Below are 27,982 nucleotides of genomic sequence, written 5' to 3' on the forward strand. Positions count from 1 at the left end.
CTCCACCATGCTGAACTGTGCTACACTGAGGCAGGAACTATCGTAATTACCATAATAACAGCACAATTAAGGTTTAGACTAGCAGTAAACAGGCGGGTACCGTATTACCTCTACATGGTGCAACTTAAGTTTTTAAGAACTGCTTAACATTTTAAGAAATGCTCCTGGATAATAAAGAATTACAGATTCACAATAGGACAGATTCAGACATAAAAGACCTTTAAATGGGTCATAGTGTTAGACATACATAGGCTTGGGAAAGAAAAGAAAAAGAATATAGAGAATAAACTTAATGCCTTAAAAAAAGGATAAAGTCTTTAAAGAGACAAAGTACAGATAGTTATAGATTAAAAGAAATAAAGGAAAATAAGCCACGTAAAAATGGAAAATTCACGAAGAGTCTGGATTCTTTGTATTATTGTGTTTTCTTTGAATCTTTTGACTGTGAAGGAGCTAAGTACAGAGAAACATTTCATTATATGGGCTATCAAGCAGAACCAGAATGGATTTCATAAGGCTATTATGACTTCAGAATTTGGGTCTAAGGATATGATGCTTTGGAGAGGGTCTTCTTTTGTTTTCACAGAAGATGAGACCCTGTGGATTGTTTCTATCCCAATATGGTATGATAGACCATGCCCTCCTGAAAGGTGGCTGTGAACACCTTCAAGAAATTACTTCATTCAACTGCCAACTGAGATGAACCTAGCACACAGGTTATCATGAAAGACCTGATTAACAGCGCCCCTATTCAGCAGGAAGAAGTTTGGAGAGAAATAACTGCGCCCATATTCCCAAATATTGTTTATAAATGTTCTTTTACATTTAAAGGAGGGATATGATATAGATATGAATAAGTTGCATTGGTATGGAATTTAAGGTCAATTTTGTTATATGTATATGTATTTCTGATCTTGATTAAGGTATTGTGATTGTGTAGTTCATTTTAAAATGTAATGTATAATTAGGAAATATAGGTTGTTAATGGATAATCATCAATAATAGTCAAGCTTATAGTCATGTTAGTTAGATTTTCTAGATATATAGAGATATTTTTCAGTTAGATAGGCATTCTTCATATCTTTCAAAGACTACAGAATATGGCATTTAATGTTTTAATAACTAGGGTTTTCATGACAATGAGACACGTCTGTTCCTGGCAGCACCAATCTACTTCAAGAGGAAGATGGGCATCGAAGAGGCTCCTTATGGAGCTTGATAGCCATTTGGGCAAGAAACTGTTCTTGCCTGGACTGATGCATAAACTGGACACAAAGAACCCACAGAGAGAGGACTGCTAAACTTGCCTAAAGGTGAGATGGTCTTTTGGGGTTCCTGATTCATGAAAGAGTCTGCGAGACATTCTGCAGGACACAACAGATAGTGACTGAACTGCCTTTGAAATTTCCTGCTTCATGGAAATGTCTGCTGGAAATTATGGGCCTGAAGTCTGAAGATGGATGCCCCAACGGTACAAAAGAACTTTGGGTGACTATCCAGGCAGCGAGATGTCTCTGTCATTTCTAGAGTTGGAAGTTGCTTATTTCTTGTTTGCTTAGGTAATATTATATCCTTCTGGAGTCTGTGATGGAGTTGAAGAATGGTTAGTTATAGTTTTCCTTAGTTATGATAAAAGATAAAGTAGATATAAATATTGTAACTGTAATTCTTACTTGATAACTGTTTTGTTATATGCAATTTTACTATGTTAAAGTTAAAGCCTTTCTTTTTTGTTTAAACAGAAAAAGGGAAAATGATGGAGGAGGATTAACTGTCTATGTGTTACTTTCATTGGTTAATAAAGAAACTGCCTTGGCTTTTGATAGGACAGCAGCTTAGATAGGTGGAGTAGACAGAACAGAATGCTGGGAGGAAGAAGGCAATGAGGCAGACGTCATGACTCTCCTCTCCGAGACAGTTGCAGGTTAGAATGGTCCTGGTAAGCCACCACCTCGTGGTGCTACACAGATTATTAGAAATGGGTTAGATCAATATGTGAGAGTTAGCCAATAAGAGGCTGAAACTAATGGGCCAAGCAGTGTTTAAATAAATACAGTTTCCATGTAATTATTTCAGGTAAAGCTAGCTGGGTAGCGGGCGGGAATGCAGCCCGCTGTTCCTTCTACACCACATGGAAGCCTTTCTAGGGGTCGTCAGTGTGGACCTCTCCAGGACCCCTCCAGGGCACTGCCTCTGCTCTGCTCTGATGTCCCAGGTCCACCAGGAGAACTGAAAGGGCAGGAGGGCTCCCCAGGCACATCATTTGGACCTTCCCAGGCCCACGCCACCAGAGCACCTAGGGTCCAATGCACTACATATGCCAGCCTCCCTTCCATCCTCAAGACCCAAATTATACCTTCAGCCTCTCCTGAGAGTTAAAATGCAATTAAATACAGAAATAAAATAAAATTTATTATTATGTATTATGTATTTATGTATAAAATACATAAATAAAATATAATTTACAATGTACTTGCCAAAGTGAGTTTAAAATGTGGAAATAGCAGTTTGTTTAAAGTCAAGGAGCGTTACTCTCAATAGAAGTCGCTAGTACACTGAAACACTTTCACGGTGGTAAATCCTTTCGTTTACAATCCTCCAGCCCTGCATTCCTGAAAATAACGCATCCAGTTTCAAAACTTGTTCTTTATGCTGTATTTTTGTTTGTTTGTTTTTTTCGAGATAGGGTTTCTCTGCGTAACAGCCTTTGGCTGTCCTGAAACTCATTCTGTAGACCAGGCTGGACTCAAACTCAAGATCTGTTTGTCTCCGCCTCCCGAGTGCTAGGAGTAAAGGCCATTGTCACCACTGCCTGGCTGCTGTATTTTTTAAAGAATGTCGTTCCTAAAATATTAAATGTGTATTATTTAGATCAAGGATATGCAAATAAGTCTATTAATATTAACATATATGCAAATCATCGCTCTTCCATGAGTGAAATTTGAAGATTATTTTTCTTAACAGTGATGGTGGTAGTTTCTAGACTTTGTCCTTTAGCACAAGCCACAATTCCTGTAAGATGTAACGAGTATACAAAGACGGAGAGCACAGAGCTGTAAGATTTTGTGGTCTTCAGGTGGATCAGATCAAAGTTGAAGGCTAAATGAAACTTTGGTGGTGTAACTGGGAACAGCTTCTGCAATAAAGAAAAAATATATATACTTAGGTATTCACTCACTCTTTTTAATTAATCAATTTATTTTATGTGTTTGTATGTTTTGTTAGCATGTATGTATGTCTGTGCTCTATGTACACTCCCTGTGTTCCTGGAGGTCAGACGGTGTCTGAGTCCCTGGTACTGGAGTTACAGACTGTGAGCTGCCATGTGGGTGCTGGGAAATGAACCAGGTCCTCTGGAAGAGCAGTCAGCACTCGTAACCCCTGACCCATATCTCCAGTCCCTTATTAATCCAGTCTTACTATGAAATATAACCATAATGCAGTGACTTGCATCGATATGTCAAGTAATGGCACTTCATATTTTAAGTATAGAGGATGTACGAGGCATCACCAGTAGGCCAAGTTTAGAAGTGTTTAGATCTACGATACTAACACTCAGTCTCTTTCTTTTATGGTCTTTCCCACCACCCCGCACAGCTCCCTCTAGGCTCTGGGAACTATGACCGTGTAATAACACAGCTGATGAAATCGATGGTGAAGGCCGTGGGACTGAAGGCAGCAGGCAGAAAACGATACAGTTTAGAAGAGATCAGGGCTATTTCTAACCCAAGCTCTTACTAATAGACTCAGCCTTGTTCCTCCCAGTATGTAGTGTCCATCTTTCTGCTCACAGCCAAGCTGCATCTACAGATGGCCGATACCAGCTAAGCAGTGGTAAGCAGTGGTCCATTTGAGGGGGTAGCACAGTGGTAGAGAAACGTCTATCATACACAAGACCCTGAGTTTGAACCCAAGAACAAATCCCTTCCCAGGCCTTCTTGAGTTCTCTATCTGTGCTCCTCAGGATACAACGTGCTGTGGAAAACCAAGTCTGAGAGGGCCTATTTCCTGGCTGGCCAAGTGTGTTCTCCTTGTTTGCGACATTTATACGGTGTTTGGTTTAGAAGAGCTGATGCTTTCAAATTTTTTAATCGATTTTTGAAATGGAGTCTTATTTTTCTATTAAATTAGAATACTATTTTATCAAAATAACTAAATGTCATTTACTGGGAGGCAAGGTGGTTCAGTGGATAAGGGTTCTCAGCCATGCAAACAAGGTGGTCTAAGCTTGATTCCTAGAACACATGGAGGCAGAAGGAGAGAATGGACTCCATAAATTGTCTCCTGACCTCCACATTCACACAAGCACACCTAAGCACACGAGCTCCGCCCTCCACATCAGGGGCATGCACACGTGCGCACACACATACATATGAATAATGATTTTTCATAATTTAAAGGTTACATATTAATACAACCTTCACATTTTAATTGTGTGTTTCTCAGCCTCTGTATTCTGTCATACAGTTGACATATGTAGCGAGCACACAGTATGCAAGCAAAATCTCACATTTCATGTAGGAGACCTGTGTATGGTGAAGCCAGACAAAATTCCAGCAAGGACACAGGAGGTGGCCAGGCAGGTCCAACCCTAGCTAAGGGGTAGCTGGTAGCTACTGGGAAGGGTGAATAAGTTTTCTTTAAGGGTGCAGCCCTTGCTAGGCTGCCCATGCTCGAGTGGAAGGCCACACAGTCCAGACTATATGGGCAACACCAACTATACTTGATGGGTTTTTTTAAAACAGAGAGAGACAAACAAAACTGGGCAGGGAAGGTGGCTGGGTCCAGGCGTGAAGGGATGAAATGATCAAAATGCATTGTACGAAATTCTCAAAGAACTAATAAAAATGAGAGGAAAAGTAACCTCATGTTCTAAGAAAATGCACCATTGGTTCAAAAATAGTCCCAAATAATTTTTTTGTCATTCTGACTGATGCTGATGTATGTATTTCAGGAACACGTGGAGGTTGCATAATATACCTTAGATGGTTTTAAATATTCCCGACTCACCTCGTTCTTTAAGATCTTCAATATATGCTTTCATGAACTCTTTATCAAAATGCTGGCGGTCCTGTTCACTTTCCAGAATTTCATCGCTGTCTTGACTTTGGGTCTTATCAATAGGGTTGTCCATAAGGCTTATAAATCTGTGGGGAAAGTAACACGTTTACTGAGAATGTTCACCTGCAAAACTCCTCTCCAGTGGGCTGGAGAGATAGCTCAGCAGTCAAAAGCACTGGCTGCTCTTCCAGAGGACCAGGGTTCGATTCCCAGTACATACATGCTGGCTCACAACTGTCTGTAACTCCAGTTCCAGGGCATCCAACGCCTTCTTCTGGTCAATGAGGGTGCCAGATATGCATGTACTATACATGCACGCAGGCAGGCAAGCAAAACACTTACACACATAAAATAAATACATCTTTTTGAAAAATAAGAATATAGGAGGTAGAGGCCATTAGATCTCTGTGAGTTTGAAGCCAGCCTGATCTACATGGTGAGTTCCAGGACACCAGGGCTATGGAGAAAGGCCCTGTCTCAAAACAAAAGCAAAGGGAGAGAAAAATGAAAAGATATATATATAGATAGATAGATAGATAGATAGATACACATATATGTATATATATATAATCACTCTGATTTTTTAATCAACATTTAAAGAGTGTGAAGATTTTTTTTCTAAAGCAGTAGTTTCTTTAATTGACCTATTTGTTAATTCTTTCTTTTTTACACTCTACCACTGAGTCCCATGCAGCCCATCACTGTTTTTCTTTAATCAATAACCAAGGTCTGGGGATACAGCGTGGTCCTCAGAGTGCCTCCTTAGCGTGCGTAAAGCTCTGGTTGTGAGCGCAAGCACCACAGTAAACTGTGGAAGCAGGACGATGAAACGTTCAAGGTCAGTCCTGACTACTAGTGGCTGAGCCAAGTCACGTGAGACCCTGGCTGATAGAAATTAAAAGACACGAGTCAGCCAATCAGAACCCTGCTTCCCCTTTATCTTGCACACAATACACCATCCAAGAGTTTTTATTTCGGTCTCTTCATAGTGGCAAATAAAGATACACGCGAAGGTTCTGGAGGACACGGTCCCTAGCTTTGTCATCTTTCTGGGGAGTAAGCAAGACTTCACCCCAGTTTGGAGCCCGTATCATCTTTGCATGGGTGGGTGTCTTTGTTTCGGAGTTCACAGTGGGAAGTCACAAGGTGAGGTGAACAGAGAGGATTGCTTGAACGGTGTCTGGCCTCCCCAAGACAATGGGGACATGACAGCTGAGAGATAGCTGAGAGGCCTAAGCTGTGTCCACACCTCATGCTGCCCATTGGCAAGCAGTTTCTGCAACTCCAGAAATTCAGTGATGTGTCCTACTCAGGGCATGTGACAAACGAACAAACCCCTTCAAATTCCTGTAGAAAGTGGAGTAGGGGCGCATGCTCAGGTGTGTGAGGATCACCCAATCGGGCTCCTAAAACAGCAGTCTGGAGCGAGAGGCGGCTGGCTTTTGCCTATGTCGAGGCAGGCTGTCCTGGAGCCCTCCCCTTCCCACGTACTCACTTCAAAGGTGTGGAGGCATCGCAGAGGGCAGTCGGGAGCTCCACCAGGTGATCCCCACTGACAACCAGCAAGGTGAGCTTTCTGAGGTTGAGCATGGCTTGAGGAAGGTAGGTCAGCTTGTTTTTATACAAGAGGAAGCTCTGCAGCTCTTCCAGCCTGCGGAGAAGCTAGGACTCAGGACAGACTCCACAGTGAACTACAGGGAACTGCAGGGAACTGCATTGCTCCTGCGGGGAAAGCCTGCTCGGCTCATCACCACCGAAACCTGTGTGCAACCATGAGCAAGCCTGCTTGGCTCGTCACCACCAAAATGTGTGTGCAACCATGAGCTTACCCTTCACATTTAGATAAAGTGTGATCTTTTTAGATTATGTACAGAACTATGAAGATTTTATTTTACTGATTTAATCACATACTAAATATGGATTTAGTAACAATACAGTGTCTCCTGCATTTCCCAGGGTTGCTGTAAGAACAAACAGATTTGAGCAAGGCATTTCTTTTCATACAACTTAGTCTTCTCTCGCTATTTTTTTAATTATGTATAGTGTTCTGACTGCACATATGCCTGCCCACCCGGAAGAGAGCATCAGAGCTTACTACAGATGGTTGTGAGCCACCATGTGGTTGCTGGGAATTGAACTCAGGGCCTCTGGAAGAGCAGCCAGTGCTCTTAAGCACTAAATCATCTCTCTAGGCCCCTCACTATTCTTTTTCAACATAAAGTAGGAGGAAAGCCATGGAACAAGAAGGAAAATGTAAAAAAAAAAATATATTTTAAGATTGCTTTATTTTATTTTTATTCTAATCTGGAGACTCTTCCTTCAGATTTTTTTCATTCATTTACAAATTCTTGTGTAATATCACGAATATCTCAAAAACTCCTTTGTCATTTCAAACACAAGTAAGTCTCACTTGGCCTCATTCGCCCAAGGACCAAGGGCAGAGAAGTGTCACACTCAGGCCTAAACCAAGGCTGGTCTGTGAATCGTCCCAGTTTATTTACGCTTCATGTAAATAAAAGTGTAGACTCCACTGGGCAGAGGTAGTGCATGCCTTTGATGCCAGCATTTGGGAACTGAGGCAGGAGGATCTCTGTGAGTTCGAGGGCAGCCTGGTTCTACAGAGCTAGTTCCAGGACAGCCAAGGCTACACACACACACACAAAAAAAAAACATGTCTCAAAAAACAAACAAGCAAACAAACAAAAAGAGTACAGACTCCAAGAGGCCACAGGTTATATTTCATCCATTAGGTCCAGCCCACTCTCCAGGACCAACATAAGAAGCCTAGTAATATCAGTGGCATAAAAGACTGAATCAACCTAGCTCACGTTACACGTTTCTGTGCAACAATTATTTTTTAAAGGACAGGTTACATTTTAAATGTATTTTATTTTTATTGTGTGTGTGTGTGTGTGCGCGCGCGCGCACATGCATGAAGGTACACATTCACATGTACACACAAGCACCTAGAGGTCAGAGGTCAACACCAAGGGTCTTCCACTGTGGCTCGCCAGTGGAAGAACTATTTTTATTTTTTTCAAGTCTATGTACATGAGTGCAGATGCCCACAGAGGCCAGAGTGTTGGGTGCTCTGCAGCTGGAGTTACGGGTAGTCGTGAACTTCCCAGTGTGGGAACTGAACTCAGGACATCTGCAAGAGCAGTTAGGTGTTCTTTTCTGTTGTTTTTTGAAACCAGGTCTCTTTATGTAGTCCTGGCTGTCCTGGACCTCGAAATGTAGATCAGACTGGTCTTGAACTCACAGAGATCTGCCTTCCTCTGTCTCCTGAGTACTAGGACTAAAGGTGTGAGCCACCACACCCGACTAGTAAGTTCTTGTAATATTGACGCTACCTCCCCAGACCCTTCACTTTATCTTTTAATTTATTTTTAATTTTAAATTACATAGTGTATCTGTGTGTGAGTATGTACATATGAGCGCAAGGGCCTGTTGAGTCAGATCTCCTGAAACTGGAGTTCCAGGCAGTTGTGAGCCATCTGATGTGGGTTCTGGGAACTGAACTCGGGTCCTCAGAGAGTAGCACTCAGTCTTAACCACTAAGCCATCTCACCAGTTCCTCCACCTCGTCTTTGGAGATAGGGTCTCTCACTGAACCTGGTGACTACCAACTGGCTAGCCTGATTGTCACAAGCTCTGGGGACCCCCTGTCTTTGCCCACCCGAGCCCTAGGGTTACCGCTGGGAGCAGCCACACGCAGCTATTACAGGACTGCTGGGGATCCGACTTATGTCGTCAAGCCTGGACAGCAGACACTTCACCCACCGAGACGTCTCCCCAGCCCATAATAATCATTTTATAAAGGAAACAGCTGCTTGGATATAATTTAACAACATAACTAACATGCCAATTTTGTTTAAAGATTATGCACCTTGGGGGCTGGAGAGATGGCTCAGAGGTTAAGAGAACTGACTGTTGTTCTGGAGGTCCTGAATTCAACTCCCAGCAACCACATGATGGCTCACACCCATCTATAATGAAATCTGGTGCCCAGAACATAATAAATAAAATTTAAAAAAAAGATTATGTACCTTAAATTAATAAATGAAAAGTAATAAAAAATTCCCCTCCCTGTGTTGTTCTAAGCAGGATGACGTTTCTCTATACATAATAAATTTTCTTATCCATTCCTGTAGAGTAAAGTTAGCAATGTTATTCTATAAAAGACTGAAGCCTAGTCAAGAGGCTTGCGTCAGTGATCTTTGCACTCAGGAAGTTGAGTCAGGAGCATTGTGGGTTCCGAGCCCTTACAGGCTACAGAGCAAGCCCCTATCTCAAAAATAAAATAAAAATAAACAAAAATCTCTTCTAAGCTGTTTGTGGTTGCATTTGTACCTGGGCCTAGTGCTTGGGAGGTAGCAGCAGGCAGATCCTAAGTTTGAGGCTAACCTGGGCTACTTTTCTCAAAGTTAGGGAGAGAAGGAAAATATAGTGAGATAGCTCAGCAAGTAAGGGTGCCTCCATCAAGCCTGACATTCTTAGTTCGCTCTCCTGGACCCACATGGTGGAAGGAGAGAAGCATCTCCCTCAGTTATTCTCAGGCCTCTGTTGTTGAGTACACACACTCAATTTTTAAAATGCTTTTAGAAAATAAAAATCCAAGTGTGGTGTTGTGTACTTTTAATCCCAGGACTTAGGAGGCAAAGGCAGGCAGATCTCTGCGCATATACAACCTGGTCTGTATAGTAAGTTCCAGGGCAGTCAGGGCTACAAGCGGAAACATCTGACATTAAGTAAACAGACAAATAGATAACTAAGTGAGTAACTGAAGTAAATCAAATTCAGCAAGACAATGAAGAAGTGTTCGAGTGTGCATACGTGCATGGGCGTGTGATGCACATGGAGACTGTCTTATTCTAGCATTTCCTAGAGCCCAACTCTGGAAACATAGTTGATTTCAAAGGCTATTCATGTGCTAGCGTATCTAAAGTGTTAGCAATCTTAAAGTGTTAGTAATGAGTTCATACACCTCACCTTAGGGTGCAAGTAGCTACCTGTCTATATCTTGCGGCAGGTCACTCAGATTATTGCTGCTGATATCCAACCACTGCAGCCGGCACATCCGCAGGACACAGATCGGGACACTGGAGAACTTGTTCGCTGAGATATCTACAAACGTCACTTGCTTCAAATTACTCAGCTAGAAAGGAATAAGAGAATACTGGAATGACCCTCTGTGACAGCTAATCCTGATTGTTAACTTGATGGGAGTGAGAATCACCATGGGAACACTTCTCTGAATAAATCTGGGAGGGATTGGATAGATTCAGTTAATTTGGAAGACCCAGATTAACTGTGGGTAATTTTACCCCGCAGTATGAGGGAGCAGTGGTCAGGGGTCTGAAAAGATTTCACGGAGAAGAGAACGTTGGAATTGGGTCTCCCAGGTGGAGAACGGCACAGGCACAGAAGGCAGAGAGCTCAAGTCTTTGCTGTTGCTTTGTTTGCATTGTTTATTTTTTGAGACAGGGTCTCACTACAAAACCCTGGCTGTCCTGGAACTCACTACGTAGACCAAGTTAGCCTCTCACTCACAGAGATCAGCCTGCCTCTGCCAGGATTAGAGGTGTGTGCCACTATGCCCAGGTAGAAAATTCAAATTATGAATTAGGGTGTGGCAAGGATGGCATTAACAAGTTCTGACAAGCCTTGAGGAAATCTGCATTTGGATGGGTTAGATGACATGGTAAAGTCCTCTTCCTCTTGTCTGGCCCCAGTAGCTAAGCAGGGTAGGGCTCTTCTGTTTTGGTTTGCTATCCACAGTTCTTGTTTGCAACATGTCAAGTCAAATACATGGGGAGATATAGTGCTTCAGAGAAAATCTATAGACTTTGAATAAAGTTGAACAAACATTTCATATCTGGAATTGGTTATGAAAGTTTGATAGCTACAATGAAACATGAAAGAAGCTAATTCTTTTTTTACTGACTTATTTTGAACATCCTTGAGTAAAATTATACTCTCTCTCCAAGCACATTATCAGGCCACCAAGATGGCTCTGTGGGTAAGAGCATCTGTAGCCAAACCTGGTGTTCTGAGTTCGATCCCCCGGACCTACACTAAGGAAAAAAAAAAACAAAAAACCCAGCTCCCAAGAGTTGTCCTCTGACTTCCTCATTTGACAACATGCAAGTACAAATAAACCTGCATATACAAAACAAATAAAGACATTTAAAGCACACAAAGTTTTACAAATTACTCGAGACAAAGGGCTAGTTGGGTTAATAAAGAGCGGTAGTGAACAGCAGAAGGAAAAAGCTCTGGGTTTATGCCCATGTTTAGCTTAATATGAATTCCCTCTCCCTGTCATGAAATACACTCTACCAAAGGGACACACTCTGATTATGTCCTTGTCTGGAATTCCAAACTATGACTGTGAAGGCAGCATGTGTCAGTGAATGATCAAAGAGATGTGTTGGGTGCCTGTAATCCAGACTAAGGCTTCTGCCCCAGGTATAAACAATCAGATGGGCAGAAAAAGAAAATAAAGGGCTGGAGAGATGGCTCAGTGGTTAAGAGCATTGCCTACTCTTCCAAAGGTCCTGAGTTCAATTCCCGGCAACCACATAGTGGCTCGCAACCATCTGTAATGAGGTCTGGTGCCCTCTTCTGGCCTGTAGACATACACACAGAATATTGTATCCATAATGAATAAATTTTAAAAAAAGAAAAAGAAAACAAAACAAAAACAAATCTAAATTACCATTCATCTTAATTGAGAAAATTAATTGAGAACCTTAATTGAGAAAATGCCTCCATAAGACCCATCTGTAAAACATTTTCTTAGTGATTGATAGGGGAAGGCTCAGCCTATTGTGAGTGGTAACATCCCTGACTGGTGGTCCTGGGTTCTATAAGAAAGCAGACTGTGCAAGCCATGGGGAGCAAGTCAGTAAGCAGCACCCCTCCATGGTCCTGCATCAGCTCCTGTCTCAAGGTTCCTGCCTTGCTTTAGTTCCTATCCTGGCTTCCGTTGATGATGAATGAGATGTGGAAGTGTGAGCCAAATCAACCCTTTCCTCCTCAAGTTGCTGTGGTCATGGTGTTTACCACAGCACTAGAAACCCTGACTAAGTCAGTTTTATTGCTCAAAATCTGACCCACAGTGAGCATACGCAGAGCTCGTATCTGAACAGGGACAGCTGTGCGCCAGGGGATTTCAGTATCTTCCCCTTTGCCTCACAAGTCTTGTTTATTCTTGTGCTTACCCCTTTACGTCTACTCTCTCAGAAGTCTACAGCAGGGTCGTATCACTTGGCTTTGTAAAAGAACCAACAAAGAGACACATGACAGAGTGGGCATGTTGGAGAGGTACTCCCTGGCTGGGCCCTTTTGACTACACCAGGGGTTCATGACAAACAGAGGCTGGAGCAGGAAAGGGATGAGTCTGAGATCCCCTGGTAGCATGCTAGATGGTAATAAACAAGAAGTGCTCCTTTGTTTAATTCCTCAAACTCCAACGAGGAGTTTGCATGCCACAACCATACCCATCACAGATGTACAGTGTACCAGAACTCAATTGCAGGGTATTTCTATCACCTCTGCTCAGATTTTCTTCCTCCTACTGCCTGTCATTCTGTGCTCTCAATCTTTTCATGAGAAAATCATGGGTCTACTTTCCTTCTCTACACACTTTTCTTCCTGGAATTTCATGCAACATTCTTTTAAATCTGCTTTCCTTCATCTAGGGTGTTTTTCAAATTCTTCATGTATGTCATAAGTATGGAGTTAGGTAAGGGTTTTAATTTTACCAAAACCTTCTATTAAATTTATTGTCCTTTTCCATTGAATTTTCTTGGTAATTCTGTTCAAAAATCAATTGATTGTAAATATAATAAAGTTATAGGGCATGGTGTTTCACACCTTTAGCCCCAGCACTCAGGAGGCAGAGACTGGCAGATCTTTCTGAGTTCAGGGCCAACCCCATATACAGAGCAAGTTTCAGGTCAGTCAAGACTACAAATTTATCTCAAAATAAAATCATATATATTTAAATATATGTACATATTATAGAGATTTCTCTCTGAAATCTTAATTCTGTCCCAATTTTCTGTGGGTCTGTCTTTATGTTAATTTAATGCTGTGACTTTATAGTAAGCTTTGAAATTGCATAACGTAAGTTCTCGAGTTTTGCCCTATTTCAAAGTTGTCTGGTAACTCTTATATTTTCAGGTAAAGCCTGAGAACAATCTAGTAATTAAAAAGAAAAGAAAGAAAGAAAAAGAAGACTAGAGGTGTCAGTAAAAGTTCCTCACAGTATAGAACACGCCTTGTTATAAGTTAAACGACAGGGAGTCATAGGGCAGAGGTGTTTGTGTCTCACTTCAAAGGGGAGCTCTGCCAGGTCCAGATTCCCAGAGCAGTCCAGCCTCTCTAGATTCTCACAGTCTCCCAGCTCCGGGGGAACATTCTTCAGGTGGTTGAAACTCACATTGAGTTCTCTCAGGTTCTTCAAGCGACCTAGCAACACAAAAAGTTAACCTCAATGGAGCAGGTCCTTTGAAGCCTTTTAAGAACAGAAACAAGCTGGTCAGGAGCACAGGCCTTTAATCTCAGTGCTCAGAAGGCAGAGAAAGGCGGATCTCTGTGAGTTCCAGGCCAGCTACACAGTGAGTTCCAGGCCAGCCAGGTCAACATAGTGAGACTCTTTCTCAAAAACAAAACAAACAAACAGAACAGAAATGGATTTCGGGGGTTTAACTTTCCCCTAATGTCAGAGAGCCCAGAGATGGCATTGAGTGCCCACTATCCAGCACTTGAAATACAGAAGCTGTAAGGTTACACAGTTCTGCACAGGTGCACTGTCCCAAAAAGCAATTCAAAGGGAGAAAAGGGAAAGGAAAAAAGGTTATGGAGACGTAAGATCTAACTTCGTGTTTGCACATTGAGCTTTCTCTGTTAAATGTCTTCCGTCAGAGCATCTCGCTGTAGGCGCTGCGGCTGTTTGTGGGTTTTGTTGTTTGGTTCCGCTTCTCTAGCTGCTTAATCTCTGTGACACTGCAGTTAACCGCCATTAATTCCTTTCCTGTCGCTCTAATAAAATATCATGACCAGAAGCAGTTTAAAGAAGATCGTTTGCAGAGACTGTTCAGTGATTAAGAGCTCTTCCAGAGGACCCAGATTCAGCTCCCAGCATGCCCAGGGCAACTAATCACAAACTGTAACTCTATTTCCAGGGGATCTGACACTCTCTTTGGGCCTCTTTGGGCACTGCATACCCACGGTGCATAGCTACACACACAGGCAAAACACCAATATACATAAATAAAATGCTTAAAAATTGAAAGAGAAAAAAAAATGATCTTGGTGTGTAGTTCCAAAGAGAGAGTCCACAATGGCATAGAAGGCATGACGCAGAAGCAGGAAGCTGACTGACTGCACATCTGTCCACTGCAGGAAGCAGAGAAAGTAGAACAAGGCTATAAAACCCTCAAAGCCCATCCCCACTCACACACTTCCCCCAGCCAGCCTCCTCCTCCTAAAGGTTCCACAGCTCCCCAACAGCGCCACCAACAGGAAGCCAAGTGTTCACATACAAGAGGCTGTGGGAACATTTCTGACTCAGTCATTGCAGAGTCTGTGTAGTGGATTTGTCTTCTGCAGCCAGGCATGCTCCGGAATATTATTGTAAGATGTGTTACGTTTGTTTATGCTGTGGAACACTTGTTGAACGATGCAAAGATGTGTTACGTTTTTTTATGTTGCATTTGCTTAACTCCGTGAAGCTGTGTTACTTGGCCTGTCTAAAACACCTGATGGTCTAATAAAGATCTGAACAGCTGATAGCAAGGCAGGAGAAACGATAGGCGGGGCTGGCAAGCAGAGAAAAAATAGAAGGAGAAAATATCAAGGAAGAACAAGAGAAGGAGAGGAGGACATCAGGGGCCAGCCTCCCAGCTACACAGCCAGCCATAGTGTAAGAAATAAAGAAAGAAACACAGAAATAGAAAAAGAAAAAAAAACCCAGAGACATAAGGTAGATGGGATAATTTAGGAAATGCTGACTAGATACAAGCCAAGCTAAGGTCGGGCATTTATAAGTAATATTAAGTCTCTGTGTGTGTTTATTTGGGAGCTGGGAGGTGGGCCCCCCAAAGAGTAAAAGACCAAGGAGTAAAAAGAGACAACATCGATATCCATGAAGAGTTGCAAACCCCATGAAGAGTTGACTCTTTGGCCCTGACTGTGAAGATCAGAGCTGCTCCTAGGAGGGCAGAAGCTGCCACTGCTTGCTGGTGCGCTTTCCGGGGCCTGAGCTAGACACAGAAATATGCACAGAGCTCTAGACGCATGGTAAATGACCAAAGGGGACGGCTGCTTGCAGACTGCATGTCGGACACCATCATCTTTCATACACGCATTCTTTCAACTCTATGTCATGCTTCCCAACGGATATTTACTTATTCATTTATTTATTATGTATACAATATTCTGTCTGTGTGCAAGCCTGCAGGCCAGAAGAGGGCACCAGACCCCATTACAGATGGTCGTGAGCCACCATGTGGTTGCTGGGAATTGAACTCAGGACCTTTAGGAAGAGCAGGCAATGCTCTTAACCTCTGAGCCATCTCTCCAGTCCCCCAATGAATATCCCAACTTTGTCAAGTGGGATGTGAACACATCCCGAGGAACAGGAATTGTCAGAATGACTGAAAAATACTGTATTTTAGTTCTGGTTCTTTCTTAATATTTATTTTATGTGTGTATATGTTTACCACATGCATGCAGGAGACCTCTGTAGTTAGAAGACATCAGATCCTCCCGGGAACTGGAGTGACAGGCAGTTGTGAGCCGCCATGTGGGTGCTGAGAATCAAACCTGAGTCCCCTACTAGAGCAGTAAGCACCTTTAGCTGCTGAGTCAGCTCTCCAGCCCTTAGTTCTGATTCTTGCTTGAAAATATATACAACGAACTCCAAACTAAAAACTAGTACAATAACAAATATAAAATAATACTCAAAAAAACACATCATAGGCATCCTAAGAAAACGAATACTTTATCATAATTAAAATTAGCAAACCAAAAATGTCAGTTTGCTTTTCCAGGATAGTTGTTCAACCTTCACCTCTCCTGCCACTTCATGACTGAGACAGTAAAGAATTCTAGCAGCCTCATGACAACCACGTGAATCGAGCACACCATGATCGCCATGCAGATAAGAACATAAGAAGGTGGGTTGTCTGAGTGATTGCCCCAGCTCACACAGTGGCCTCCCAAGATTGCTGCTCTCCTCCCTTCACCCCTTTGTCGTTTGTTTGTTTGTTTTCGGTTTTTGGTTTTCTTTTCTTTTTCTTTAAATATTTTATTTTTAATATTTATTTTATTATTTTTTAATATTTATTATATATACAATATTCTGTCCATATGTATGCCTGCAAGCCAGAAAAGGGCACTAGACTTCATTATAGATGGTTGTGAGCCACCATGTGGTTGCTGGGAATTGAACTCAGGACCTTTGGAAGAGCAGGCAATGCTCTTAAACCACTGAGCCATCTCTCCAGCCCCCTAGTTTTTGGTTTTCTTAGACAAGGTTTCTCTATGTAGTCCTGTGGTCCTAGAACAGGCTTTGTAGACCAGACTGGCCTCAAACTAGCAGAGCTCTGCCGGCCTCTGCCTCCTAAGTGCTGGCATTAAAGGTGTGCACCACCACTGCCTGGCTCAGACAATTCTTACAGTGTTGCCTATTCCCATGACTTCAGGTTTCTAAGCAACTGTGAAATGTCTATCAATGCCAAGTCAGGCAGGCAGATCACGGTATTTCATGTCCCAAAGGGGACACTGAGCCAGTGGCTCTGGGAACAGGGAAACAGCTGAGGGACATCCAGGAGAGTAGGGGGAAATGGGGTGTTGGCACTGCGTCACCTGCCCTACAGCTGGCTGCACTGCGTCACCTGCCCCACAGCTGGCTGCTCACCACCGACAAGGGCCGGAAATACCTGCCGAGTAACCTACCAATTTCAGCTGGAAGACATGTGATTTGGTTTTTTGGCAAGTCCAGAATTCTCATGGCTTGAAACAGCTCGATGTACGTGGGAATGATCTGAATCAGGGTGCTGTGGATGTGCCATTCCTTGAGGTGCGTCTGCTCCTTCAGTGAATCTGGCAGTTCCTGAAACAGAAGGAACAGTCGGTCAGAAGCAGTCTCAGTTCCTCATGTACACAAAGCCTCACCAGACCAAGGATTTAGCCAAAACAGAAAAGGCGTGTGAGATATTGGTGCATTTCTGCAGAAGCCAGCGGCGATTGCTGTTAATTTCACAGTAGCTGATCAACCTCATTTCCAATTTGTGATAATAAAATCAAGGACGGTGGTGGTGCACATCTTTAATCCCAGCACTTGGGAGGCAGAGGCAGGAGGATCTCTGTGAGTTCGACGCCAGCCTGGTCTATAAGAGCTAGTTCCAGGACAGGCTCCAAAGCTACAGAGAAACCCTGTCTCAAAAATCCAAAAGAGAGAGAGAGAGAGAGAGAGAGAGAGAGAGAGAGAGAGAGAATAAAAACCAAATCCTAACCTGGCCTAGTGGTGCAGGCCTAGAAGTTCAACTGTTTGGGAGGATGAGGCAGAAGTACCACAAGTTCAAGGTCAGCCTGAACAACTTATCAAGAGCCTGTCTCCAAATATAACTAAGTATACTAACCATGCAATGTATATGGTTATCAGAATAAGGGGAAGAGTGTTTGAGCAGGACACACAACATACCCTCTGGCTTCTGAGCTCATACAAGCATAGGTGCACACACACACACACACACACACATACACATCTCATATATAATATGTGTAGTTAAGATATATATATGTGTAAATCCTAGTGAACACAGATGACCAGTTTCACAATATTTATCAACAGCACGCATCTTCTAACATAAGATCTGCCCTATATATTCCATTTATTGACATCATGACAGACATTGACATCTACAAAGTTCATGCTTGAGAACTGCACAAAGGGAGTTTAAAAACCTGCAAACAATTTCCCATATTTTAAATAAGCTCATGATTATGAATTGTTGGTCTGCATCTATATCTATCCCGGGGTGCATTTGCCCTGCGGGGTGCAAACTGAGCACACCTGATTGTTTTAGACATTTATGTTCTATTTCTCTTACTCTGTAGTTGCTTTTAGAAATATTTGATAAATAACTAGTGTTTTCCACAGCAAACCCTCCTGTGTTTTTAGGTTTATGAGTCTATAGTGGAGGGAGGAGCTTCAGGGACAAGCGGTTGTGCAGGGAGCCCATTCCGACCCAGCCTCCCCTGCTTTCAGCTGTGCTGTCTCCCTGGCTTAGACTTCTGAAGGAATAATGACAGTGAACCACATCCTCCCTGGTTCAAGGGTGCTGTGATTAGAACTAATGGTGTGGAAAGGTGCTTAGGACTTCCAAGCAGCAATTTGTCCCACTGCAGAAATCCAAACCACCACGCCCGTGCTATATGGGAGGTACTTGGCACCTGACACCATGAAGGTGAACATAATGTTCCCATCAGCAATGTATGGTGCCGCGCTGTAGGGAGAGTGGCCATTGTAGGAGCCAGCCATGATAAGCTAAATTGAAACAGACCACCCGACAGAAGTTCTTTACTTCCAACCATTATCACCTGCCAGAGTAGGACTCAGCCATCCATAAGTTTAATGGAGGCCTGAGGCTCAGTAGTTTACCCTGAAGCAATACCTGGTTGCAGGAAGAACCACAAACTGAGTTTAGCCGAGCACCACCCAAGAACAGACCATCCAAAGGAAATTCCTAATGTTCCAACCGTGGCTGATAGGGTCAACTGCCAGCACACACTCACCGGGACACCCCTAGACAAATGTCAGCCAATCAGGGGTCTTGAACCTCAGAAACCTCTCACCCCCACCTTTACTACTATAAAAACCCAACTCTGAGCTCGGGGCTCTCCATTTATTTCAATACATTGGACATGCGGAGAGACTAAGTTTGCAAATTTGCATAAAATAAAGGTTCTTTGCTTTTATACATGGGACTCGATCTCCTTGTTGGTTTTGAGGGATTTCGCAGGTCGGGGCATAACAGTCGCTCTATGCTAGTAACTGGCCTCGTGGCCACTGTTGCTGTGTGTGGACAAGCTTCCAACCCAAGAACTCCCTGCACTCAGGTATTCTTCATAAAAGACTGTAAGATGGGTAAAGTGGGCATTATCACCAAGGTCCATTTCAAAGAAAGCTAGAGGCTGGGAAGATGGCTCCGTTGGGAAAATGCTTGCCTCACAAGCTTGGGGACCTGAGTTTGCTCCCCAGAACCCTCTTTAATGTCAGGAGTGGTAGCTCACATCTTCAATCCCTGCCTTGGAAAGGTAGAGATGGTGGGTAGATCCCGGAGGCCTCGCTGGTTTGCCAACCTGGCCCAATGGACAAGTTCTAAATAAAAGTGAGAAATGAGATTAAAAAGCAAAGTGGAGAGCAACTGAGGAAGACACCCAAGGTCGACCTTTGTCACACGCGTGCACACACACACACACACACACACACACACACACACACACACACATACTGTACCCACATACACATACAGAGACCGCCATGATGTAGATACGTGGCCAGGGCCGTGTTGACAGCACATGAGAATGATATACCAATGGTCTTTCACCAGAAGACTAGATAAGGGTCAGGGTGATGGCTCTGAAAGCAAGAGTGAGTTCAAATCCCTACACGTGCCTATAATTCCAGTGGGATCAGGCAATTCCTGCAGATTTGCTTGGCTGCTGCCGCAGTAAAAGATGACTTTGTAGAGATGGACAGACGGTTCAGCTGTTATAAGCACTAACTGCCTTTGCAGAAGACCTAGGTTCAGTTCCCAGCACCCATACAGTGGGTCTCGTTCCAGAGGATCTGACATCTCCTTCTGGTCTCTGTGGACACAAGACACACGTATGGTACATAGACAGACATACATGCAAGCAGAACACTCATACACATAAAATAAAAAGTAAAATTTCAAAATAGGTTTTTTTTTTTTAATTCAGTAAGAAACTGTGTCTCAAAAAATAAAGTGAGCTGGGAGTGGTGGTGACATCTTTAATCCCAGCACTCAGGGGGTAGAACCAGGCAGATCTCTGAGTATGAGGCCAGCCTGGCCTACATAACAAGTTCCAGAATGGCCAAGGTTACATAGTGAGACCCTGTCTCAAAACAAAACAATAATAATAATAGTAATAGCAATAATAATGAAGAAGGCCAGTAGAATGGCTTACCAAATAAAGGCACTTGCCACCAAGCCTGACAACTAGAGTCCAATCCCTAGAGAACTCCCCAAAGTTGTCCTCTGACCTCCACATGTATACACAGACACAGACACACACACACACATTCTGATCCAGCAAAATGGCTCACTGACAGAGACCTCAGTTTCAGTTCAACAGAATGGGGCTGAGCTGAGTGAGTAAGCTGGTCTCAGGAAAACCACAACTTACAGGTGATCATCAGCAAACCCCACCACAGGTCCTTCTGCTGGCTCAGCAGGTCCCCAAAGCCCGTCTGCTAGCTCAGCAGACACCCCCCAACTTCTGCAAGCTAAAATAGCTTCCCCTACCCTGCTACAAGAAAGTACCTAACCACTAGGCCTCCCACCAGTCAACTCTCACCAATCAGCTCCCAGACTAACCTTTCTTCCACCAATCAACCCCAGATTAATCCCTCCTTTGTGGAATTCCCCTAACTCCACTTAAAAGGGGCTTGTAAGCTTCTTTAAGGGTCCCCCTTTTGCCACCCCAATGTTGGAATCAATAAAGCACTCTTGCTATTTCATACATGTGGTTATTGGTCTTCTTTTGGGGCTTTTCTTGAACCCTAACACATGAAGCCATGAACTCAATCCCCAGCACTTAAAAAAAAAAGTACATTTTTTTTTAAATGCATACAAACGAAGTAAGATAATGCTTCAGGTTACATGGCTTCTAAAAGCTGACATCTGAGACTGGATGTGCAGGGCATGACCAGGCAGATCCAGAAGGTCAGTCTGAAGCCAGCCTCAGCGATAGCTCAAGGACAGCCTGGGTGGGCTACATTGGACCCTGTCTCAAACAACAAAAGGACAGGAGGACCCAGCTCAAAGTAGAGGCAGAGTTCTTTCGTGCCTACTGGAAATCCCTCTACAGACCAGAGCAGTCATCTGGCCAAAGCTAAGGCTCAACCTCAGCCATAAAACAACCCTGAGTGCTCACTTTCTACAGACGACAGACAGACAGACAGACAGACACTCGACTCACCGTCCACTGTGTCCCTGAAAGTTCAAACACAAACGGATCGCTCCGTTTGCCTCTGTCCTTGACCCGTGCACTCTGCCTAGCGACTGAGTTCCTCTCTATCTTGTCCAGGAGCCTGGTGCCGGTGTCCACGAAGCCATTCTTGCAGTACTGCGCCTGCGGCACACCCTTCCTCCTGCACTCGGCCACGAAGTCCCATTCTTCCTTTATCCTAAGACGGGAAGCAGAAGAACAGTTATTTCCTAGGGTAAATAATCAGGTTCGCTCCTCCACTTCCCTGGACCTGGTTTCCCACTGTTGGCTACCTAGGGCCTATCCTGACCTTTGTTTCCTGCCACCAGGGATACTGGGAAAACTGAGACAGACCCTTCTGTGAATCACTAATCACCACAACTAAAAAGATGGCGCTGAGTTAGATGGAATCCTTGGCTAAACCTCCTACCAAAATTACCTAAACATTCGGTTTCTTTTAAGACTATATTACGATGTCATGTCAGCTTTTGACTCTGCGCCCCCACATTTCTGTAACTGACTCCCCAGGTCTATCTGCAAGTGTCATCTTCTAGAGTCTCCTGTAGCCCTGCCTGGCCTTAAACTCAGACACCTTGGCTGTGCTGCCCAGCTCTGTAAACATCACCTTCCGGTACAACTTTCTGCTGGCAAGAAGTCACATTAGATATCGTGAAGGTTTCGCGCATGGCATTAAACTGAGGGATCAGGAACACTTCAAATAATTAACACAGCTCCAAAGGCTTCAGTCACAGGAGGAAGTGTTCTGGGGAAAGGCACCCAGAAAGGCTCCATGCGCTGGCACAGGCCAGTAGTCCCAGCCCTTGAGGGTAGAAGCAGGGCCAGGGGTTCAATGCCAGCCTCTGAAACACAGAGGCCCAGAGGACATCCTAAAGGTGTCATTTCTCTCCTCCATCATGCAGGTCCCAGGGATCAAACTCAGATCCACAGATAAAGCAGTAAAGACCTCTTCCTGCTGAGACATCCCCCTGCCTCAGCTTTTCTTGCTTCTGAAATCAAATCAGAAGGCAGATCCAGGCAACGTAGTGCAAAGGCAGAACTTAAGACCCGTATCTTTCCTATATCACAATTTACCAACCGATACAAATACAGCCCAGAACACCAGCAAGGGTAGGTGTTGGCAGGACAATTAGAAGTTCCAGCTCAGCCAGGCAGTGGTGGCGCACGACTTTTATCCCAACACTCAGGAGGCAGAGGTGGACAGATCTCTGGGAGTTCGAGGCCAATCTGGGCTACAGAGCAAGTTTCAGGACAGCCAGAGCTGTTACACAGAGAAATCCTGTCTTGAAAGCAAAGCAAAACAAAACAAAACAAAACAAAATTCAAGCTCATTCTTGTTACACAAGAAGTTCAAGACCACCCTGGGTTATTCAGACCCTGTTGTGATTTAAAAACAAGCGGAGCTGATAAGATGACTCAGCAGTGAAGACGCTCGCTGCCAAGGCTAACGGCATGAGTCTGACCCTCCGGAACCCACATGTGGGTTGTCTTCTGACCTCCACGCGTGAGCAGTGGCAGGACATGCACAGGAGCGCATACACTAAATAGTTTTTTAAGAAAATAGATTGTAGGGGGCTGGAGAGATGGCTCAGCAGTACTGCCTGCTCTTCCAGAGGACCTGGGTTCAATTCCCAGCACCTGCATGGCAGCTCGCACTTGTCTATAACTCCAGGATCTGACCCCCTCACACAGATACACATGAAGGCAAAATACAATGCACTTAAAATACAAAAATAATCCTGGCCATAGTGGCACATGCTTTTAATCTCAGCACTGGAGAGGCAGAGGCAGGTGGATCTCTGTGAGTTTGAGGCCAGCCTAGTCTATAAAGCTAGTTCCAGGACAGGCTCCAAAGCTACATAGAGAAATCCTGTCTCAAAAACCAAAATAAAATAATAAATTATTTTTTTAAAAAATAGATTACACATAAATTGATTGATTGACTGATTCACACTTTACACCTTTGGTTGCTAACTTAAATTTAACAAATAGCTAGGCAGTGGTGGCGAAAACCTTTAATCCCCAGCATTCAAGAGGCAGAAGCAGTTGGCTTTCTATGAGTTCAAGGCCAGCCTGGTCTATGAGTTCCAGGACAGCCAAGGCTATACAGAGAAACCCTGTCTTGAAGAACAAAAGCAAAACAAACAAAGCCAATACAAATGTTCCATCATTTGCCAATTGGATGTGGGATCAGGAACCCACTTTGAGATGAGTTAGCCAATCAGAGTCCCATTTTGTCTTTAACCGTAATGTACCACTCAAGAATTCTAGCTTAAGTTTCTTCACAGAGAATAAAATTATAGCTGTGTGTGAAGCCTGGGTACACAGCCTTCCGAGTTTATCCTCCTTCTGTTACGCTGGGCGGTGCTGATATGATTGCAAGCTCACATTTACCATCGAGGGTTTTTTACAACTTAATGTCGTTTTGTGGCTTTGTTTGTGTGTGTTAGCATTTATTTGTGTGTATGTGTACCTGTACATGCATGAATGTATGCCATGTTCGTACATTAGTATCCAGGGATGAAGACTTTGGATTCCCTATCGCTAGGTTACAGAAGGTTATGAATCGGCCCACTTGGGTGCTGGAATCTGAACTTGGGTCCTCTAGGAGAATAGCAAGCACTTCTAATTGCTGAGTCATCTTTCCAGCTTTGCAACTTAGTGGTGTGTGTGTGTGTGTGTGTGTGTGTGCGCGCGCGCGCGCACCAGGTGTGTGCAGTGCTCACAGGAGCCACAGGGCATCATTACCACCCTCGAGCTGGAACTATAGGTGGTTGTGAGTCGAACCCTGGTCCTCCCAAGAGCAGCAAGTGTTCTTAACTGCTGAGTCATCTCTCCAGACCGTCAACTTAGTTTTCAGTCCAGAACTCTTTAACTCACATTTCGTAAGTTTCTGGGAGACGGACTGCATCCTTTCAGCTCAAACAGATGAAAACAATGGATCTCACCTAGAATTCAGCTCAGCAGGTGAAAGCTGAACCGCATGAAGAAAATAGCTTAGTGGGAGCGTGGGGTGGTCTAATGAGTTCTATGAAGAGCAGCAAGCGGCCTCTACATGGTGAACGCACAGGGCTTTTTGTGTCTAGTATAGCATCTGGACATTACATAATTCCTCATGACTTCGGGTGTCGCTGTTAAAGGGGTGAGCGTGGCAGCACCTGGCTGTGGAGTCCATGGAGGAATGTGGCCATGACAGTGAGAAGTCCCATGAGAGCTCCCCTCCCCATCAGCCAGCACCCTGCCTGAATCCCCACCCCCACCCAGCTGGAATAACAGGCACCAGAATGTACTTCTCTAGGGCACTCTTCTCCAGCCGTTCAGCTTCCTTCTTCTGCCATGCTTTGTGTTTCTTGACACGAGTTTCCCACAAGGATCTGATGACAGAAATGTCAAACACGACCACTTTGTGTCCCATTTGGGGAGCAGCATAAAGTTACCTGTAAAAAATACATATGTCAGTTTCGTATGCACATAGACCAGGTTCGTGAAACACACACACACAAGCCAGGCCTGGTGGCACACAGCTTTAATCCCAGCACTTGGGAGGCAGAGGCAGGCGGCTCTCTGTGTTCGAGGCCAGCCTGGTCTACAGGGTGAGTTCCAGGACAGCCAGGGCTACACAAGAGTAACCCTGTCTCAAACAAACAAACAAAAAAAGAGTGGGGCGGGGGAGTACCTGCAGGTACTCAAGGAGGCCAAGGCTTTGGATTGCCCTGGAGCCAAAGTTACAGATGGTTGTGAGTCACCTGATATGGGTATTGGAAACCAAACTCAGATCCTCTATAGAAGTACAATCCCTCTATAGAAATAATTGAATTATTGATTGGCTGTGGTAAGACTGGGCACCTTAATCACCTCTGTTTCTTGTTGTGTGACAGGTGCGGGGAGATGCTACAAAGACAAAGGAGGAAAGATCTACACTTCAAGAAATAGAAACTTACTGCTGGGGGCAAAAAAAAAATCATTAAAAACAAGAACAACAAAAACCCTTATTATGTTCAGGTCCATGATTCAACACCAACTCCCCAAAACTTGTCCTCTGACTTCATACTCATGACATGGCACATGTGTGACCTGTACACACACACACACACACACACACACACACAAAGAGAGAGAGAGAGAGAGAGCAACAACAAAAACAATAATAAACAACATCTTAAAATAAAAATTCTTTTAAAGTCAACCAAAATGCCCAAGGAAAGCTGACTGCATCTACAGAATGAGAAGCTGGGAGGAGCTTACCAGAGTGGAGGTGCAGGGTGAGTGAGGAATGCCACAGGGCTATACCAGCAGGCCAGATTTTTTAAACTTTATTATTCTTATGTGTATGAGTGTTTTGCCTGTATCTTCGTCTATGCATCATGTGCGTGTAGTGCCCACAGAAGCCAGAAAACACCTTCCACATCTCCCACATCTGTCCTCAGCCTATTAGGGAGAATATCAAAACATCTGGAAGCTGGGATATATTTTGGCTCAGCATCTGAGTCAGAGAATCAGACGTGTGGGGCTGAACCAACTGCCATGGGTCCACAAAAAGAGGGAAGCCCCGCAGAGAGAGTGGCTGGCGAACTGGCAAGTTGGGGTGGGAGCGGTGTTGGAAGTGACAGGGGATACAACCATCAATGCAGATTTAGTTGACACACTTTCCATGCCCTCCCCCCATTTATGTCAGAATCGCTTGACAAAAGCACTGGCTCCCCGGAGCCAGAGGGCATGACTGGAAAAATGTGTCCCCTGGCACCAGAGGTCTGGTCTCCACTCAACAATCATACGCCAGGGGAGAGGAGGGAAACATTCAGGTCACCTAGCCTCTCCCTTGTCAACTGATAAACTTTGCTTCTAGAGTTTAGGGGGCTGGAGGTGTGGAGTGGGTACCAAGTTAACAGCTCAGAGCATCATGTGAAATATCTGGAGGAACTTGGAGGAGACCCAACACAAGTTCCCATACTGAGGCCACATCACTTGATACCCGCTTTGTGGGTAGAGAGAGAGGCGGCAGCTGTATGGGAAGATGCTCTGTCATCCGTCCAGCTCGCTACAAGAGAATGGCTGCAGCCAATAGGAACTGCTCGAGACCCCAAGGTGCGGGGGTGGGACTATACTCCGCATCTGGAAGGCAGAATGGGTTTTCTAGTAGAACAGTGTTTGTTTAAGAGGGGGAGGTTAAATTTAAAGTAAGGTCAGAATAGGCACCACTACTTCTCAGTGGAATTCTAAACTGAATTACATTTTGTGCTGCCCGATCAGTTTCCCTTGGGACAGTCGATGATTGTTAGGGTAATTTGTTAAACTGGAAGATCAAGTCAGGGGAGACAGAGGGCACAGGAAGGATTAAGAGGACAGGGGCTGAGTCAGATGGCCCAGGTTGGAACCCTGCCTCCTGGCTTGCTGGCCACATAGCCCTGAGGACAGAGCTGCTGGGTTTTCATGTGGACAAAATACAACCGCAGCACTCAGCTCCCAGGCTTGGTGAGCGAGCACTCTGTGATCCTTGGATCAAGGGCAGTTTAGGATGGGACCTGTCACCCAGTAAGGCATAGGGAGGAGATGCCAATTAACTAAAGAAAAGAAATTGAGACAAATCATTGGTCATCAATTAAGTGTAAGATGTAAATAAGAGGTATGGCTCAGTTAAAGTTCTTGCCGTGCAGGGAACCCTAGGTTCCGTCCCCACCCTGGGCTGCATGGGACCCTGTTAAAAACAAGCACCCAAACTAACACAAGAGAGGAACGTGGGCATTAAGGGGCTTTTCCCCACTGGGTTAGCCAGTTCTATGGGACCGGTGACTGGAGAACGCCCCAGGCCCTGGTGAAAAAGCCAAGAAGCCGCCACACTTGGGCTATTTACAGAGCTGGACAATTCTCTTTGAGTTTCCAATCTCTTTGCCGCTCTTGCCCCAACCCCTGCCCCACCCACGCCAGGGGGCGCGCGAAGTTTTGTGAAAGGAAAGACCACTCCCCCAACCCTCCCTCCTTGTTAGACGTCAAGCGTATTTTCCAAGGACCAAAAGAGGGCACAAACAAAGATGATTTATCACCCCGAGACAGCACTTTGGAACTCAGTTTTGGGCACCTGAATGGTCCTCTCGAAAGTACCAGGATTCCTGAGGACCTCGTCCAGACAGCCACCCACCTGAGGGCACCCGTGTGGTTCTTGAACTGAGCACCGGTCAAAGCCTGGTCCTCTCTGTGTGCTTGGATGGTGGCTGGCTGGAGCTCATCGGCACCAGGTGAAGCCGTAAACAGCCAAAGTCACAACGCTGGCGTGGTGGCGGGTCCCTCTCGCAAGCAGCCGTGACGCCCAACTCGGCTTCTGCGCAGTCGCAGGGCAGGCGCTTCCACCTGCTAGTTCGCACCCCTCTGTCTCTGGGACCGAGACCACCGCCACTCACCTTTCCTGTGGGTGGGTGGGTGCTGACAGTCCCCGGCCCCGGCTACCACGCTGTAATCCGCTTTCGATGCTGTTTACACCGACAGAGCAACTCCCCCAGCGGAAGGACTGCCGTGCCTGTGCGCTAACAGGCTATATTTGTAAGCGGATAATATGATCTGGAGGACATGTGCTGATAAACTATCTATCTATTCTATGTGACTCAGCCTAGCAAGAGACAAAACAGATCTGGTCGGGGAGGGCTTGGCACCCGGG

General features: G+C 44.6%; 1 protein-coding gene and 1 long non-coding RNA gene across 4 annotated transcripts in view; one reads left to right on the top strand and one right to left on the bottom strand.

Moving 5' to 3' along the window:
• Positions 1-27,982, top strand: part of LOC148122197 (uncharacterized) — a 250,853-nt gene that overhangs the window by 98,827 nt on the left and 124,044 nt on the right. The window lies entirely within an intron of this gene.
• Lrrc2 (leucine rich repeat containing 2) lies at positions 2,392-27,885 on the bottom strand. 3 transcript variants are annotated; one of them, XM_048424196.3, is made up of 9 exons: positions 27,729-27,885; positions 24,624-24,770; positions 21,307-21,514; positions 17,032-17,188; positions 13,403-13,539; positions 10,074-10,219; positions 6,557-6,712; positions 5,011-5,147; positions 2,392-3,136 (listed from the first exon to the last, which is right to left on the bottom strand). In XM_048424196.3, the coding sequence occupies exons 2-9, from the start codon at positions 24,746-24,748 to the stop codon at positions 3,087-3,089; spliced, it is 1,116 nt and encodes a 371-aa protein (XP_048280153.2). In that variant the 5' UTR covers positions 24,749-24,770; positions 27,729-27,885; the 3' UTR covers positions 2,392-3,086. The 3 variants fall into 3 exon arrangements, with proteins under 3 accessions (XP_048280153.2, XP_048280154.2, XP_048280155.2); XM_048424197.3 differs by lacking the exon at positions 27,729-27,885 and adding an exon at positions 27,470-27,687; XM_048424198.3 differs by lacking the exon at positions 6,557-6,712.

This window comes from Myodes glareolus, chromosome 4 (genome assembly GCF_982192425.1).
Source record: "Myodes glareolus chromosome 4, mMyoGla1.1, whole genome shotgun sequence".
NCBI classification, from domain to species: domain Eukaryota; kingdom Metazoa; phylum Chordata; class Mammalia; order Rodentia; family Cricetidae; genus Myodes; species Myodes glareolus.